At 55.9% G+C, this 15,032-nt stretch overlaps 1 protein-coding gene across 1 annotated transcript in view; it reads left to right on the top strand.

The window, feature by feature from the left end:
- Nucleotides 1–9,774, top strand: part of ALX4 (ALX homeobox 4) — a 39,702-nt gene extending 29,928 nt beyond the window's left edge. The window contains exons 2-4 of the mRNA XM_006908055.3: nt 136–446; nt 6,335–6,463; nt 8,821–9,774. Coding sequence (XP_006908117.1) covers nt 136–446; nt 6,335–6,463; nt 8,821–9,150 — 770 coding nt within the window. The 3' untranslated portion in view covers nt 9,151–9,774. The remainder of the gene's footprint in view (nt 1–135; nt 447–6,334; nt 6,464–8,820) is intronic.
- The last annotated feature ends 5,258 nt before the right edge of the window (nt 9,775–15,032 follow it).

The following is a 15,032-nucleotide window of genomic DNA, read 5'->3' as shown; positions in this document are numbered from 1 at the left end:
TTAGAACGCAGGCCTTCTGACCTCGAATCCAATGTGCCCCCGAGAGAGAAAAGGCAGGGGTGGCCCCCCTCAACTCTCCTTCCTCTCTTGCTTGATTCAACCATCAGTTTCTGACCTTGTTTCCTCCCCCGTCAGCCAAAGAGAGCTCCCTGAGTGAGCCGGAGTTACCGCCCGACTCTGACACCGTGGGGATGGACAGCAGCTACCTCAGTGTGAAGGAGGCCGGGGTGAAGGGGCCGCAGGACCGGGCCAGCGCCGACCTCCCCAGCCCGCTGGAGAAGGCCGACTCGGAGAGCAACAAGGGCAAGAAGCGGCGGAACCGAACCACCTTCACCAGCTACCAGCTGGAGGAGCTGGAGAAGGTCTTTCAGAAGACCCACTACCCCGACGTGTACGCACGGGAGCAGCTGGCCATGAGGACGGACCTCACCGAGGCCCGCGTGCAGGTCAGCGGGGTGTCTGGGGTGGGACGGGTGAGCAGGCCTGGCTCCTGGGCTGGTGGTGTGGGCTGAGACCACCTGATGGTCCCTCAACCCCACGTCCTTCACCTCAGTCCAAAGAGAGCCCCAGAGGTTCCCAGCCCGCCCCTCACGCTTCTGCTTCGGCCAGAGCCAGTCCGCTTTCACTCGCTTTAATATCAGGCTTCTTGCTCTGGCTGGAGGGGGACTGGAAGGAAGGAGGGCCCTCGGTAGAGGAGCAGGAAGCCTATTAGCTGTAGTCTGGGCTCTATGTGGTGTGAGGGTTTAGGCCCTTTCACTAAGGAGAAGATGACTGGTCTCTGATCTGCAAGGCCTGTTTCTTAGAAAGGAAACAGAACAAAGTTAAAGAAAAGTTAAAGACATCCACAGCAGCCCAATGGCCAGAAACCGAGAGCAATCCAGCTCTTCTTTCTGCCCAGGAGGGCTGCCTAGTCTTCCGACTTTGAGGTCCCAACTAGATATACCTCCTTCGAGAAGTCTTCCTGACCAAACATGGCTAAAGCAGTAGCCCCTACCACTACTCAACCTCCCAAACACCCAACACGACAGAGCATAAGACAGCATAATACAACCCGACTCAAAATCCAACACGGCTCAACTCAGCCCAGCCCTCCCCAGACCAACGCAACGCAACACAACTCAACACCACCCAACCCAATCCAGCCCAACACAATTCAGCACAGCACAACTCAACCAAACCAGGTTACCTACTAATACGTTATCCTATTTTATCTTCTTTGTAGAATTTATGACTGGCTTAAATTATTCTATCTGTTTGTCTCCTCTCACTAGAATGTGAATCCTTAAGGGCAGGTACTGTCTGATTGTTCGTCACTGTATCCTACCAATTAAAGAAAGTGGAACTCAGAGCAACAAGGGCAAAAAATAAATATATGTGGACCGATTAACCTCTTTTGTCCAGAGAGGTGTGTTCTCCCTCTCTGCATTAAATTCAGCAAAGAAATAACCAGAAAGGAACCAAAACCTTTGAGTACCCAAAAACAGGTGACAAAATTCATGCGTGAAAGCTGAAGCTTCGGCTTAGCACAAAATAAATATCATGCCCAGTCTGCTTTTCTCCCCCAGAGAATGTTAGAAATAGCAAATAAGATGTTGTCAGTGGGCTAGGGAAATTAACAGCTAGAGAAAAAGAGGAATTTTTTTTAAAGCAGCTCGGCTCAGCTCAGAGGGGTTTTTCTTTCAGTGCCAAGACCAAAGCCTCCTTTCCTCAGCAGGCCCCTAGGGCGCCCCCTCTTGCGTTAGTTCACTAAAGAATCTTTGGCAGAGTTTTTCTAAGACGTCAATAAAAGGTTCATCAGTCTCCACTATGTTCTGTTTAATGAGGCAGAGGCATTCGTCATTAAGGCCGCAAATGTTTTCACCTACAATGGCTAATGTGAAAAAGGATTGGCCGTTACCAGTAAAGATGCAGCCATCCTAAGTGATCTCGAACACTCGGGTCGTCTAACTGCTGAGCTCCCAAGGGCAGTCTGTCTGTTTTATTTCTCTCCAGGGCTGTGCTGGTGTGGGATACATCGATTCATTTTCTGTGTCGGATGCGTAGACATGTGTGTGTGTATGTGTGCACCACTAACGAATGGATGGATGGGAGAGCCCAGGAGCAGAATTCGCTTGGTATCGAAAGAAAGATGGCCCTTCCAGCACAAAACAAGGAAACGACACTGGGGCACTTATAGCATTTTTCAGTCACCACCATCCACCTAAAATACTATTCTCTCTGCACACACACACACACACGCCTATTTCCAAAAAGGAGTTGAGGCAAGTTACAATTAAAGATGTACTATTTTCATCTAAGAACAAGAACAGTTTCATGAAATGGGAAGGTAAATCTAGGCTTAGGAGCATAGTTGTCACTGAGCACAAATTTCAACCCTGAGCTTCCTGGCAGCCAAGGCAGAAAGGGAAACCCTAATGGAGTTGCAAATCTTATCATCTAAGGGGAGGACAGTAGAATTATAGAATGTTAGTGCTGGAAGAGATCACCCGATCCTCTCACCCGGTCCTGCTAACAACGAAAGACAGGCCCAGAAGTGGGAAGTCATTGCCTGTGATCACACGACTCGGGAACAGTGACTCAGTGGCAGTGTCGAGACCAGAATCTGGGACTCCTGAGTTCCATCCCAGTGCTGCTTGCCCTTTAGTTTGCTGTACCAGGACACGTGCCAGATTGTTTCGAGACTTTTCTTTGTATAAAGGCCGCGGGGTGGGTGGGATCTTCATGTGCGTCAGACCTCTGGGTTGAGCCCTGAGCCTGGCAGTGCCTTGTGGGGCAGCGGGAGCGCTGATGGGAACTCCTGCCTGCCGCCGCTGTGTTTGCTCAGGGCCCAGACTCGGCTGGTGGGAAGCCAGGTGCCTGGCATAGAGTGATGGTGGGGACAGGGAGGAGGCGATGGGGGCCCCCAGAAGGACCTTTCCTGGGAAGAAGCCTGGGGTTTGGCCCTACTCCAGGGGGCTGAAGGGGCCTCTCTCTGCTGTCTGGGATTCCAATCTCCGCAGCTGGTTGTCTGAAGACAATAAGACAGAGGCCTCCCTCCCTCGCCCTGGGCCACCCCACCCTGGCCCCAGATGGGCTGCGGTTAGCGAGGCCTCTGCCAACACGGTTGGTTCCTTGGGGAGAGGCCTGTGCCGAGTGGGCCCATGCCGGGGTGGGCCAGGGAACGGGGTGGTCCTGGGGTGGGACATGCAGAATGGAAGACCAGGATTTCGCGGTCCGCTCTCCTTCCTGGGGTTGTGCGGTGGAGACAGGCCCGGGGCACAGAGTGTCTGGGGGCGGAGGTGGGGGTGGGGGGCATGGAGCTCTCAAGAGGCCCAGGCTCCAGGGGTCAGAAATAGAAGGACATTCTGAGCCTCAAGGCCCATGAACGTCAGCACAGAAGGGGGCCATGAGGATACTCCTGCCACCACCCAATTTAAATGCGAGGAGATTGAAGACCAGAGAGGCTAATTTAGTGTAAGCCTTGATCGGGGCAGAAAAGCTCCTGCCTCATGCACAGGGTAAGTCCCAGGGCAGAGTGGTGGGCACTTCTGCTCCCACTGGCCTGCTCCCCCACCGCTGGGCCGCCTCCCACAGTCTGTATCCTTAGCCCTCAAATAAAGCCCTCGGCCTGACCCCAGTCCACCCCCTTCCCAAAGACCGTGCTATCTCTGCTGCCTCTCCCCCGCCTGCTCATCTATCTTCCTAGATAACCAGATCTCCCCTCTCCCCTGCATCCTCCTCCCCCACACTTAGCTTAACTCCCCCCCCACCCCCGCCCCCACACACACATTCCATCACCCCCTACTCTCTTCCTCCCCTCAATTCCAGGCCCCTTTCTGGACACTGGCCTCCTTCTTCCGTCCCTCCCAGCCCATCCAGAGCCTGCGTGACACCTCCGCCAGCACCTCTCCACCTCCACGTTCCCACACAGGGACCAGGGACCAGAGCCCACAGAGACTCAGGGAAACCCCCGCAGTGACGGCTATGTAAACTTTTCTTTGCCTTCTCCCCACCCCCAAAGAAAGAAACAAGGCATCTTGATGCCTCCAGCAGGCTTCTCCCCTCCTCCTTAGCTCCCCCCACAGAAAACCCTGGGAGGTGGAGGAAGGAGCGGAAAGACTGAGCTAAGCCTGCAGGAAATTAAACATGAAATGGAAACAAGCTCCTCTGATGCGTTCTCTCATCCTGCCCCCAGCCCCCAACTCCAGGCCACTGATAAAGGGGGATCCCGTTTCAGCAGCGCAGAGATGAGACCGCTCCGCCCTTGACTCCTGGGGGGCGGCCTGGGCCTGGACCCCACGACCCTCGGAGGAAAAGGGGCCCTGGGAGGCTCTGGGTCAGGGCCGAGACCTTAAGCCCAGGAGAGGGCCAGTTTCCAGGGAGGATGGAGTCAAGAGAGGGAAATGGAGTGACTTTGCAAGAAGTGTCAGCCGGGGTGTGTGTGTGTGTGTGTGTGTGTGTGTGTGTGTGTGTGTACGCATTTGTGCACAAGTATACTCGGAACTGGGGGAGGGAGTGCAGCGCAGTCACACATTCCCTCCTCCCCGCTACCCTCCCATGTTAACCGACACACGCAGACTCCCTCTTTTTTTGATTCCTTTCCTCTAGCAGGAGACAGCGAGAATGGTCAGGAGCTATAAAGGAGCAAGTGTGAAGTGCTCTAGAAACTGACAAAATGTCCCCTCTAGCTCACCTGCTGCTCTATGGGGCGCCAGCCCTGTGGGGATGTCAATACAGATATGGGCCCACTTTCCAGATGCAGAAACTGAGGCCATTGGCAATGCCAGCGCTCCAAGGTGCGCTCCGTTCCCTGGCTACACCTGAAGCCTCGTCAAGCCTGGGAGCCTCTGTGGTGCCCTGTGGGGAGCCCGTCCACCCCCCTCAGGCCCAGCTCTGGCGCCCTCCTCTGAGGAAGCGTGGCACTCATAACCGAGAGTTCTTTCTGGGGACACTAGCTCTGCAGCGGCACTGGTCACGATGGACAGGAAGTATTTCCACCCACACGGCTGGGACCGTACCTGAGGAAAGCTGGCTTTCTCAGTGCCTAGGCCTGGTAAGAGCTTGACAAGACTCTTTGCGGCTCTGCAGCCAAGGTCCTTGTCACTGCTCTGTGTTCCCCATCCACCAGGCTGTTGATGGTGTGGTTTAGGGTGTACCCGCTTATAACTTAGTCAACTGGTAGGCACACATCAAGCTGACAGAAATCTCCCTCTGGGGAGCTCCAAAGTCTGCCTTAGGCTCGGCCTCATCCTGTCCCCGATCTTATGATCCCAAGTCATGGGCAGGGGTAACAGGCCCCAAGGTGAACTCTTGCCCATGAACTCTGGGAAAATCCTCGGCCTACCAGACATGTGCTAACAAAGAAAATGCACCCTCATCCCCCCACCAAAGATTCTAGCTCTCTCGCCTGACTCAGAGACCACCAGGGTGCTCCCTGTCATCCTCCGTCAGGCCAGCACCCACCCTCCCATGCTCAGTGACAGATGGCCTCCACTCCTGCTCAGCATCAGGCCACTCTCCTGTGCGAGAGTTCTCACGGCGGCCTCGACCGACAGCACCAAGGGCAAACCCTTGCATGTGGCGTCCACGGCCCTCAGCAGCCTGACTTCTGCTTCCGCCTTCTTTCTTTCCCATCCTCCCCGCAACAAGCCTCTCGAGGTCTCCCGAATGTGCCCTGCTGTTTCTGAACCCGGGCCTGGGCTTTCCTCCCTCCAGCCAACTCTCGAGGCCCAGCTCCAGACCTCCCTTCCCAGAAGTCGGACTGCCTGTTGCCCAGCCGAACCCCCGTTATCCACAGGGCCTTTATCACGGGGTGTTCTGAGCTGGGAGACTGTTTCCAACAAGAAGACTGCAGAGAGAACGGAGGGAGGTCGGGAATCTGGGCCAATAGGCCGCGGGAAGCCAGAAACCTTTTGGACAACTGTGGCAAAACCGTGCATGATTGTCTAGTAGAACAATTTTCTGGAGGAGCATTCACAGCTTTTATCGGGTTCCCCACAAGAGTCTGTGGCCCACAGAAGATTGGGCCACACCATGTCGGGGTTGGTTGGATGACTGCTAAGTGACTGGTGATGTGTTTCATGTTTCAAGACACTTGCCTGTTCCAGTGGCTTTGAGAACTCCAGATTCTAAAGCTTGGAAAAAATGGAGTTCCTGGCCCAAGGTCATAGCCATGGCTAGTCGGGGGTAAGCTGCCTTCCTGACTCTCTGTGTCGAGCGTTCTAGATTGCAAGTTTTCGAGGGTAAAGACTGAAGCAGCGCTTATGGGTAGCCCCATGGCCTGTTGGGGCTCAAGGGATTGGCTCGTGCCTCCAGCTTGGGGCCTGATACCTGTGACGACTGTTCTCTCCTGTAGGTCTGGTTCCAGAACCGGAGGGCCAAGTGGAGGAAGAGGGAGCGTTTTGGGCAGATGCAGCAGGTCCGAACCCACTTCTCCACTGCCTATGAGCTGCCCCTCCTCACCCGAGCTGAGAACTACGCCCAAGTAAGTCCCTGCCCTGAGCCGCCTGCTCCAACCCGCGATTCCACGCACCCTGAGAACGGGCACCTCCGAGAACGACCCAGGTCCTCTGAGATGGGCTCATGGCTTCAAGTTCCCTTCGTGCCCCCTCATGCCTAGAATGTGGGTGGGTCAGAGCCATTTCTGTTCCACGTGTTGACCCCAGGCCTGGCTGGACTTTAGGGAAAGGACAGTTGGGGCCATGAGGGTAGCTCCGTCCTCTGCGGCTTTTGCTACTTTTGCTATGGGCATCAGAACTGGGACAGGCTGAGGCCATCGGGAACCATCAGTATCCCCAGGAAACAGAGTCCTGACCTCTGGAGGGCTTGAGGTGAGGCTGGCACGAACACGGAGTCCTGAGTCCCAGGACAGGTTGCCATCCCAGCTCCAGATCTCTCTCACTTTAGGCAAGTCACAGCTCTCTGAGCCTCAGTAAATGAGACATTATAAAAGCACCTGCCCCTGCCCCCCTGTAAGGATCCGTATGGTCTAAATTAGATACTGCAAAAGTACTTTTTGAAGTATGCAATTTCACAAAGGTTGCTCTGCATGCTGTGAGCTCTCCCAGGCTTCTGTGTCCCATCTTTTCCGTCCATCTCCCCGGAGCATCTTCTTAGATGTCTGCCAGCCAGTGAGTGGCCTTTGAGTCCTTGGCGAGATGCAAAGAGATGAGAAGTTATATGAGTAATGTCAGGCACCGGAATGCTGGGAGAGATGTACTTTTGGCCAAGTCCACTCCTGACACCCCTTACCCTATCCAATGGAGGTGGCCATTTCTCCCTCTCAGGCCTTCTGTCATGGCCTCTGCCTTCAGGTCTAAGCCCAGCTGTACCCACAAGTGAGCAAGTGGCCCAGACCTTCCTAAGCCCCCTTCTCACTCTCCGTACTGGTGTACCTGACACCCCGCTGGGACTCGCTGGGATTCCTGTGGAACGGGTCCGGGATCAGGCCTGGGGTCGAGGCTGAGAAATGTGGGGTGTCTCATGTGTACACACCATTTGCCTCAACTCCTGCTATGTCCCTTCATCTTTTCCCCCTCTCTCTCCCTCCCCAATCCCAGCATCCCTCTGTCCCCTGGACGATGGATCTCCTTGGCCTTGATCTCTGCTGCCCACACACTGGAGAGGGGAAAACAACGCAGAGCCAAGCTCATCCCTCTCACCTGCAGCACCACATATCACGTGCCCCAGACCTCTTGAAAGAGGGGGCGGGGGAGAGGCAACAAATCCCCATCACCCAACGGGAAGTCAGTCTGCAGGCAGTTCTTGTCACCACACCTGTGGGATTTGGGGACAGAGGTCCCTCCTCGCTCTGCTTTTAAACGCCTTCTCTGAGTGCGCTCGAAACACCAGGGGGTGGGGGGCAGGCCAGCGAGCTGCTTGATGGCCACCGAGAATCCCCTGCATGTAGCTGAGAGGTGCACACTCTCCTCCTCAAAGCTTGTCCTGCTCACCCTGCCCCTCCGCCCAGGACACTTGAAAAGATGTATTTTGGGCTGAGTCCTGAGCTCTACCTCCCTATAAACGCTTAGAGGAAAATGGAGCCCAGAGGCAGAAGCTAGGGAGGGAAAGGGAGTACAGCTGCCCAGATCGGAGATGAGGTGCCCAGCTCAGCCCCCACTGCTGCCTGGGTCTTCTCTACACCCCGAGCCATGCGGGCATCCAGCGGCTCCATCCATTCACTCATTGCCACTCACCGTCTACTAAGGCTGCCCCATCCATCTTGAGTGAGTTCTGAAGCCAGTGCCTAGAACCTCGGCCACTGACCCTGGCTTCTGGGAGATTTAGGCCCCCAGTGCCCACTCCTACTCCCTCCACCCCCACAACCTGCAAGCCCAGAGCCTGCGTTTCCGGTGCTAAGGCTCCCCCAAACTGTGGTTAGCTCCCATGTATCAGGTACAGAGGGGCCAGAGGTGAGTAAGACATAGTGGCTGACCCTAAGGAGCCACGGATGGAGAGACGAAGTCTGCAACTGTGTCTGAGTCAGGAAGTCAGCCAGCTGAGGCAGGGGCTATCAGCTCATTAGCTGTGGTCCAAGGGCAGCCCTTTTACTGGACCCTTGATGAAGTTTGAAGTTCAGCCCTTAATACGGAATTTCTATCTGCTGCCGGCCTGGCCCAGGGAACACAGGAGCCAAAGCATAAAACCTAGGTCCTCCTGGGGGCATCTGAATGGCCTCAAAAGTATTGAGAGGCTCCCAAGTAGACATTCGAGAATGGTTTCATCATAATGATGGGCTCCTAAGTGGGGAGGGGTCATTCGCGGGGAGGGAGAATGACCTTATGTGCTCACGCCGCCCACACCCCAGCCGGCCTGTGACATCTCTCTCCTCCCTCTCCCCAGATTCAGAACCCGTCCTGGATCGGCAACAACGGGGCCGCCTCGCCAGTGCCCGCCTGCGTGGTTCCCTGTGACCCGGTGCCAGCCTGCATGTCCCCTCACGCGCACCCCCCTGGCTCTGGGGCCAGCGGCGTCACCGACTTCCTGAGTGTCTCCGGGGCTGGCAGTCACGTGGGCCAGACGCACATGGGCGGCCTGTTTGGAGCCACGGGCCTCAGCCCAGGCCTCAACGGCTACGAGCTCAACGGCGAGCCCGACCGGAAGACCTCGAGCATCGCGGCCCTCCGCATGAAGGCCAAGGAGCACAGTGCGGCCATCTCCTGGGCCACATGACAGGGCCCCTGCAGTCCCATCCCTGTGCCTCCCCCGCCTCGGGGCACTGGCCATGCCCACGCTTTCCGGGCCCCCAGCCTCCCACTCGACCTTCCTCTTAGGAACCTGGCGCGGGCCAGGGGCCTGACCCTCAGCACTTTCAGCCGCCCCAAGTCTGAGGCCCCGTGGACTGCTGGGGGGGAGGGGTCAGCAGGCCCCTGCCCCTCCCTGGCACGGAGGCCGAGCCCCCTGCTCCTGGCTAGAGGCGGTGGAGGAAGCCGGGTAGCCGAGTTTCGCAGCTTTGCATCCATTATAAGCTGAAGACCCTTTCTCCCCACTCCTGCTCCTCCATCCTGCCTGGTTTAACCATTGAGTCGAGTTTAGATCCTCATCCAGCCCTAGCAGCGGCAGCACTGTGGTCACGTCCGTCCGTCCGTCCTTCCCTCTTCTGTGTGGTCCCTGGTGGCTCGCCAGGCCTGTGACTGTGTCTGAAGAACAGGCTGCCCCGCAGAGTCAGCCTCCTGCCCTCCTGTCTCCTTTTCTCTTCCTAAAAGCCCACGGAACCTGACCTCCTGGACCCGGGGCACCTGCCTCGCCTTTGCCCTGAATGGAGGAGTCCCCATCCTGGTTGTGCCCTGGGCTGGACACACCCAGAGGTAATGGGCGGAGGAGGAAAGGAGCTGGAACCAAAGAGTCCTGCTGGAGGATGGACAGTGCCCGAGGGCACACGTTCCCACGCCCTTGCACCCCGGAGGCTCTGGGTCTGGGTGAACACGGCACGGGGAGGATGCAGACTCCCCGTGGTGCCCACGGTGCTGGAGGAAGAAAAACTTCTAGAGAAGAAAAAGGCCTTCAGGGAGGTGTCCAGGTGGGTAGGGACACACTTCTGCTCACACTTCTGCTCTCCAGCGTGCCTGATCCCGCTGCTGGGGCAGAGTGACAGCTGCAGTGGACAGGTCAGGATGGCTCCATTCTCCATTCGGTCAGGCTTCTCCAGGAGGATCTATCTCCCTCCCCCTGCCCATCCTGGTCACTTGCTGGGGCTGAGCAGTGACCAGGCATGGAAGGACTTACACCTGGGATGTATAAGCTAGGGCCTGGGGTCACAGTGGCAGATGGTCAAGAGTCAGGTGCAGGATTTGCTAGAGGATGTGTGGCCATGCTCAGCCTCCAGGAAGAGAGGGAAGCCCTTACACGGCCCCACGCTGCCTTTCCCTCATCGGCCATCTCTGGCACAGCGTCATACCTTCCAGAGCCTTCCATGGCAGATGGGGGCTCCATAGTCACCCAGGCATCGGGCAGATCCCCTTAGGGCATCGGAAATCTCAGTCACTCTCTCTGGCCTCTGGAAGGGCTCAAGGGGCTCGGCTCCCCTGGGTTGCTTGCTCTGTTCCAGATGTGGGTGGAGGATTCCTTCTGGAAGGCACCTCCTTCTGTGGGGGGACTGGGAAGTGGTACTCCACATCTGCCTGACCTGAGACCTACAGCTTGGGCTTTGGCACTGAGTCTCATCTGTCACGGAAGCTTGTGGCACACAGTGCCCATCCTCCGAGGCAGGCCTTTCAGGGCCCTGGGGGTTCCCCAGCAGGTAGCCCCTGGGGAGAAGCATTTGCCATTTCCTTCTGCCTTGATCCCGTCCGTGGGGAGGGCCAGGCCTATGGGGCAGGGGGTCTGGACGCCAGGTGGCCTCTAGGGCGGGGCAGCGGGGAGCAGGGTCCTCGGCCCTTGAGCTGCTCAGGGTTGACCTTGGCCTTGTGTTCTCATCTGATCCGGAGATAGGACTGGGGACAGGGTCTGGCCTTGGCCTCCCTCGATCAGAGTCAGACCTCTTTGTGAACCATAGCTCTAAAATCAATCTTCTAGAAGTGATGAGGGTCTTAGACATTGAATTAGATGTTCCCGAAGGCTCGGCTTTAAGGGTTTCGCTCTTAGGGAGCCTTTTCCAGTTCTGAGGTTCACTGAAATAACTCAGACTCCCCACAGCCTAGCAAGGGAAAGGAGGAGACCACCTAAGGCTGGGAACAGTCCCGTTTCCTCCTTAAATGCTCTAGTGGCCGAAGGACATGAGAACTTTCACCATAGGTATGTCTTCACCCGGAAGAGAATCAGTATACGGAGGAAGAGAACCGGGATCGCCCCAGAGGGAGGCAGAGGGAGAGGGCTCAAAATGCATTCTTCTGGAAGGTCCCCTGGCACCTCTGCGTGTCTGCTTTATGGCTGGGCGAGACTTAAGTCAGGCAAGTTTCAACCAAAAGGCCTGAGAAGAAAAAGACTCTGATAGAAGAAGGCCCAGTGGCTCTGGCTGCCTGTCCCACCGACAAACACCAGTCTCAATGATTACAGCGTCCCTGTTCATCTCCCCACAGGTGGCTACCCATTCCGAGGCCTGTCCTCGCCCTGTCCCACTCAGATCGCAGAATTACCGAGCAGGGTAGCGGGGATTAGAAACCCTCTGGTTAGCCCAATCCCTTGACAATGGAGATAAGCAGACGCTGGCCCCCAGTGGAGAAGTGGCTGCCCCAGCTGCCTTTAACTTGAAGCAAAGCTGAGAGAGGAGCCCAACACACCGCCCAGGCTCTGACGGTGGCCTTAGTGGACATTAGATGGCGGGTGCATGACGCCCTGGGCCTCACGCCTCGCTCAGCAGCTCAGCTCCTTGCTTGAGTCACTCCCTCTCCTTGCTGGTTCCTTCCCAGTCGGGCAGGTAAGCTCAGGCCTTCTGTGTTCTGGGGTGGGAGGTGTTCCTGTTGCAGCTCATAGGATAATCGAGCAAGGTTGGGTGAACCTCCGAGGTGCGGCTGGCTTCCCTTGGAAGGCAGGCAGAGAGGCGAATCAACCTGCTCTGTGGTCACTGCTAAGCAAATAAGCAAAAGACATGAGGATTTCCTTAGGCTACCCGCCTGAGATCTCAGCAGAGATGGCCATACAAGCCTGAAGGCTTGGGTGGTGGGCAGATCGACAGCCAGCCTCCCCAGCACTGGGCTGCTGGTCCTGCTGGGGTAAGTCTCTGTGGCCAAGGCTTGACATTAAGGTGCTGCTACCACCCTCAGATGCTGTCACTACTCCCGGGGCCTGGGAGGAGAGGGCTCTGGGGGCACATGAAGAGGCTCGGCCCCAATTCTTTAGTGGCACTTGGAGGACATGGGCTTTGTAACTTTCCTTGAGTTCTTTCAACTATACTTGATTCTCAGCTCTCACTACTACGTGGCCAGGTTAATCTGAAGACACTGCAAAGGGGTGGGGGCAGCAATTGCGAGGCGGGGCCCCAGCACACATTGCTGTGGCCACACTGAGCCCAGCTCCAGCGCCCCCTCTGCCCTCATTTCGGCTGGATAGACAAGAGGAGATGTTCCATGAAAATGACCATGGACCCTACTTAGGCAGCCACCCTCTCCTTGGGCTGGGCTGTGGGGAGAACCTCTTGAGAGGCACTCCAGGGCTTTCTGGCCTGCTCGATGGCCCTGACTGTCAGGTGCAGGGGCAAACAGGACTCGCTGGGGGAGGATGGCTGGCAAACTGGCCCCCAGGATAATAATCTATGACCATGAAAGAGAAGAATGAGAAGACAACGCAAAGTCGCACCCACCCCGCTTCACTTCCTGAAGGATGCTGTAGGGAGGAAAGGTGTCCCAGTGAACAAAGCGTGACCTAGTTCCGCCCCCTTCCCTTCCCCCTTCATTTACGTACATAGAGCTAGGCCTTTATACTACTGATTTTGAAGGACAGTTTTCAGTGTCTAACAATCCGTGTGGGTGTGCGGTGGTTGCCAAGAGCTGAGCGCTAGAAGGAACATGAACCTCAACCAATACTGACTGTTCTCATTGTAAGATATTTTAACCCTGTATGAACGCAACTTCTCCTTTAGCTTAATGGCCTGGGGTGGATATTAAAATATATATTAAAAATACATTAAAATTCAGAAAAATGCATAAAAAAATGAGGTCAGTTCCATAAAGTTTTACTGCCTATCACCATGTAACTACATTATAGCAAAATATTAATAGAAACGTTCTTGCCTTTTAAAGTAAGTTATTGCACTTACATCTTTTTTGGGAGGGGGGAATATCAATAGGAAGGGGACTTAGGGGCCTAGGCCTGGGGCCAAATGGAGAGCGGAAGCAGCTGGACGCTCCCAGAGCACCCTTGGCTGGGCACAGCCCAAACTGTCTGTTTGGTTGTTGTTTGCAATAAACTCCTTCTCTTTCCTCCTCTCAACTGGAACCTGTCTGTTTTGTTCCTGACTTGTGACAGATGAAATGTGATCAGAGGGGCCTCTGAAATCTCACGTTAATTGAAGTCGGCAAAAAATACTAACAGTGCCCTTTTGCACTGCTGACACAGTACAGAGCGGATTACCAGGGCTAGATTAACAACAGGTGGCCAGCCAGGACGCCTGCACAAAGAGGGGCGCATGGCCTGCGAGGGTCTGGGACAGTCCCCCTTCCTCCCAGGGGACCTCCTGCATAGCGGGCAAGCTGGGGGTGGGGGAGAAGCAGAGCTACCAGAGTCCGCTTCTCAGGCAGCAAAAAGGGGTCATGGCAGCAGCTCGTTCACAGCCCACGCACGCGGGTGTGCTTAGCACAGACCATGTCCTCAGGGCTTCACAGCCAGCACGGCAGCCCCTCGATGTCACCGAGTGCCAGTTTGTGTCTCCAGATGCCGTTCTGGAAGCAGGGGGAGAGCCAGAGCATGCAGGTCCAGGGAGGGGAGGCCTGGCCGCTTGGCACAGAGCACAGCACAGGCCTCCAGGAGAGGCAGGTTCCAGGTCCCGGCTCCCCACTAGTGGCACGAGGTACAGCTAGATGATGTTTAAAGCAAAGCACTCAAAATGGTCTGGTGGGGCGGGGCCCAGTTTCTGCTGCAGAATCGGTGCTCACTTGCTTTCCAGCATGCAGGCGACTCAAGGAAGAGGCAGGTTAGCCTCCAGGGACCCAGGGGTGAGGGGAGTCATCTTTGTTCCCAAACCTCCCGATGCTCAGCCCCATCTGAAGGAAGGGAATAAGCCTTGACGCAATCTCGTTTACCGACTCGAAGGGAGAATGAAATGGGGTGGGTACACACGAGCTCGCTGGTCCACGTATTGGCAGAAATCCTGTTTGGCTGGTGCGATCCTGGTGGTCTTCCTCCTCACACAGGCCCAGACCTCTGTGCTCAGCAGCTAAGGAACAACAGGCCCTCCACGAACAGCCCATTCGCCCAAACGCAGCTCACTGCAAACCGTCTACGTGCTCGGAAGTGGGAAGATGCATGCCGGCTCCAGAGACAATGGGTGCTGAGAGCTGACATTTTCCCAGGAATTCTGTGATTCCAAACAGATTTTTTTTTTTTTTTTTTTTAGCTTAACACAGACCAATAGGCTTGAGGAAGGGCAAACCTCGAAAGGAGCTTCGTGACCATGTGCATACCATGTGTTAAGGTGTCTCCTTGAGTGGCTGGAGGCAAACCCACGGTGGGGCCTGCATGGGATCTCCGTGGCGCCCGGCCAAGGGCGTGGTTCGGATGTGCAGAGGCTGCAGTGTTCTTGTCAAGCCTCCTGGGATTTCTCCACCCCTCCCCAGCTCCCTGTCTTTTACCCACACTGTCTCTCTCTCATTTCCAGGCTCTGTGGGAAAGGAGGAGCTCCCTGTTGCTATGACAGTAAGGCCACGCTACACTATGGAGGGGGGAATGAAAACAAATGAGTGTATGTGCGCACGTGGGTGTCGGGGGGACAGGGGAAGAGGATGAGTCTGAGGAAGGATGAAACACAAAGGCAGCCCACATCTCCTGTCCAAGACGGGTTCGGACAGATAGCTCTGCTCAGACCAGAGATGGAAAAGCGTCGACCAGGAAGCCATAAGGCGAAGTGAGAAATGGGAGACCTGAATTTAAGAACTGACTTTGCAACTTGTTATCTTAGGCCA

The sequence above is a fragment of the Pteropus alecto genome, unplaced genomic scaffold, assembly GCF_000325575.1.
Source record: "Pteropus alecto unplaced genomic scaffold, ASM32557v1 scaffold71, whole genome shotgun sequence".
NCBI lineage: Eukaryota > Metazoa > Chordata > Mammalia > Chiroptera > Pteropodidae > Pteropus > Pteropus alecto.
This window is presented reverse-complemented; position numbering and strand designations above follow the sequence as displayed.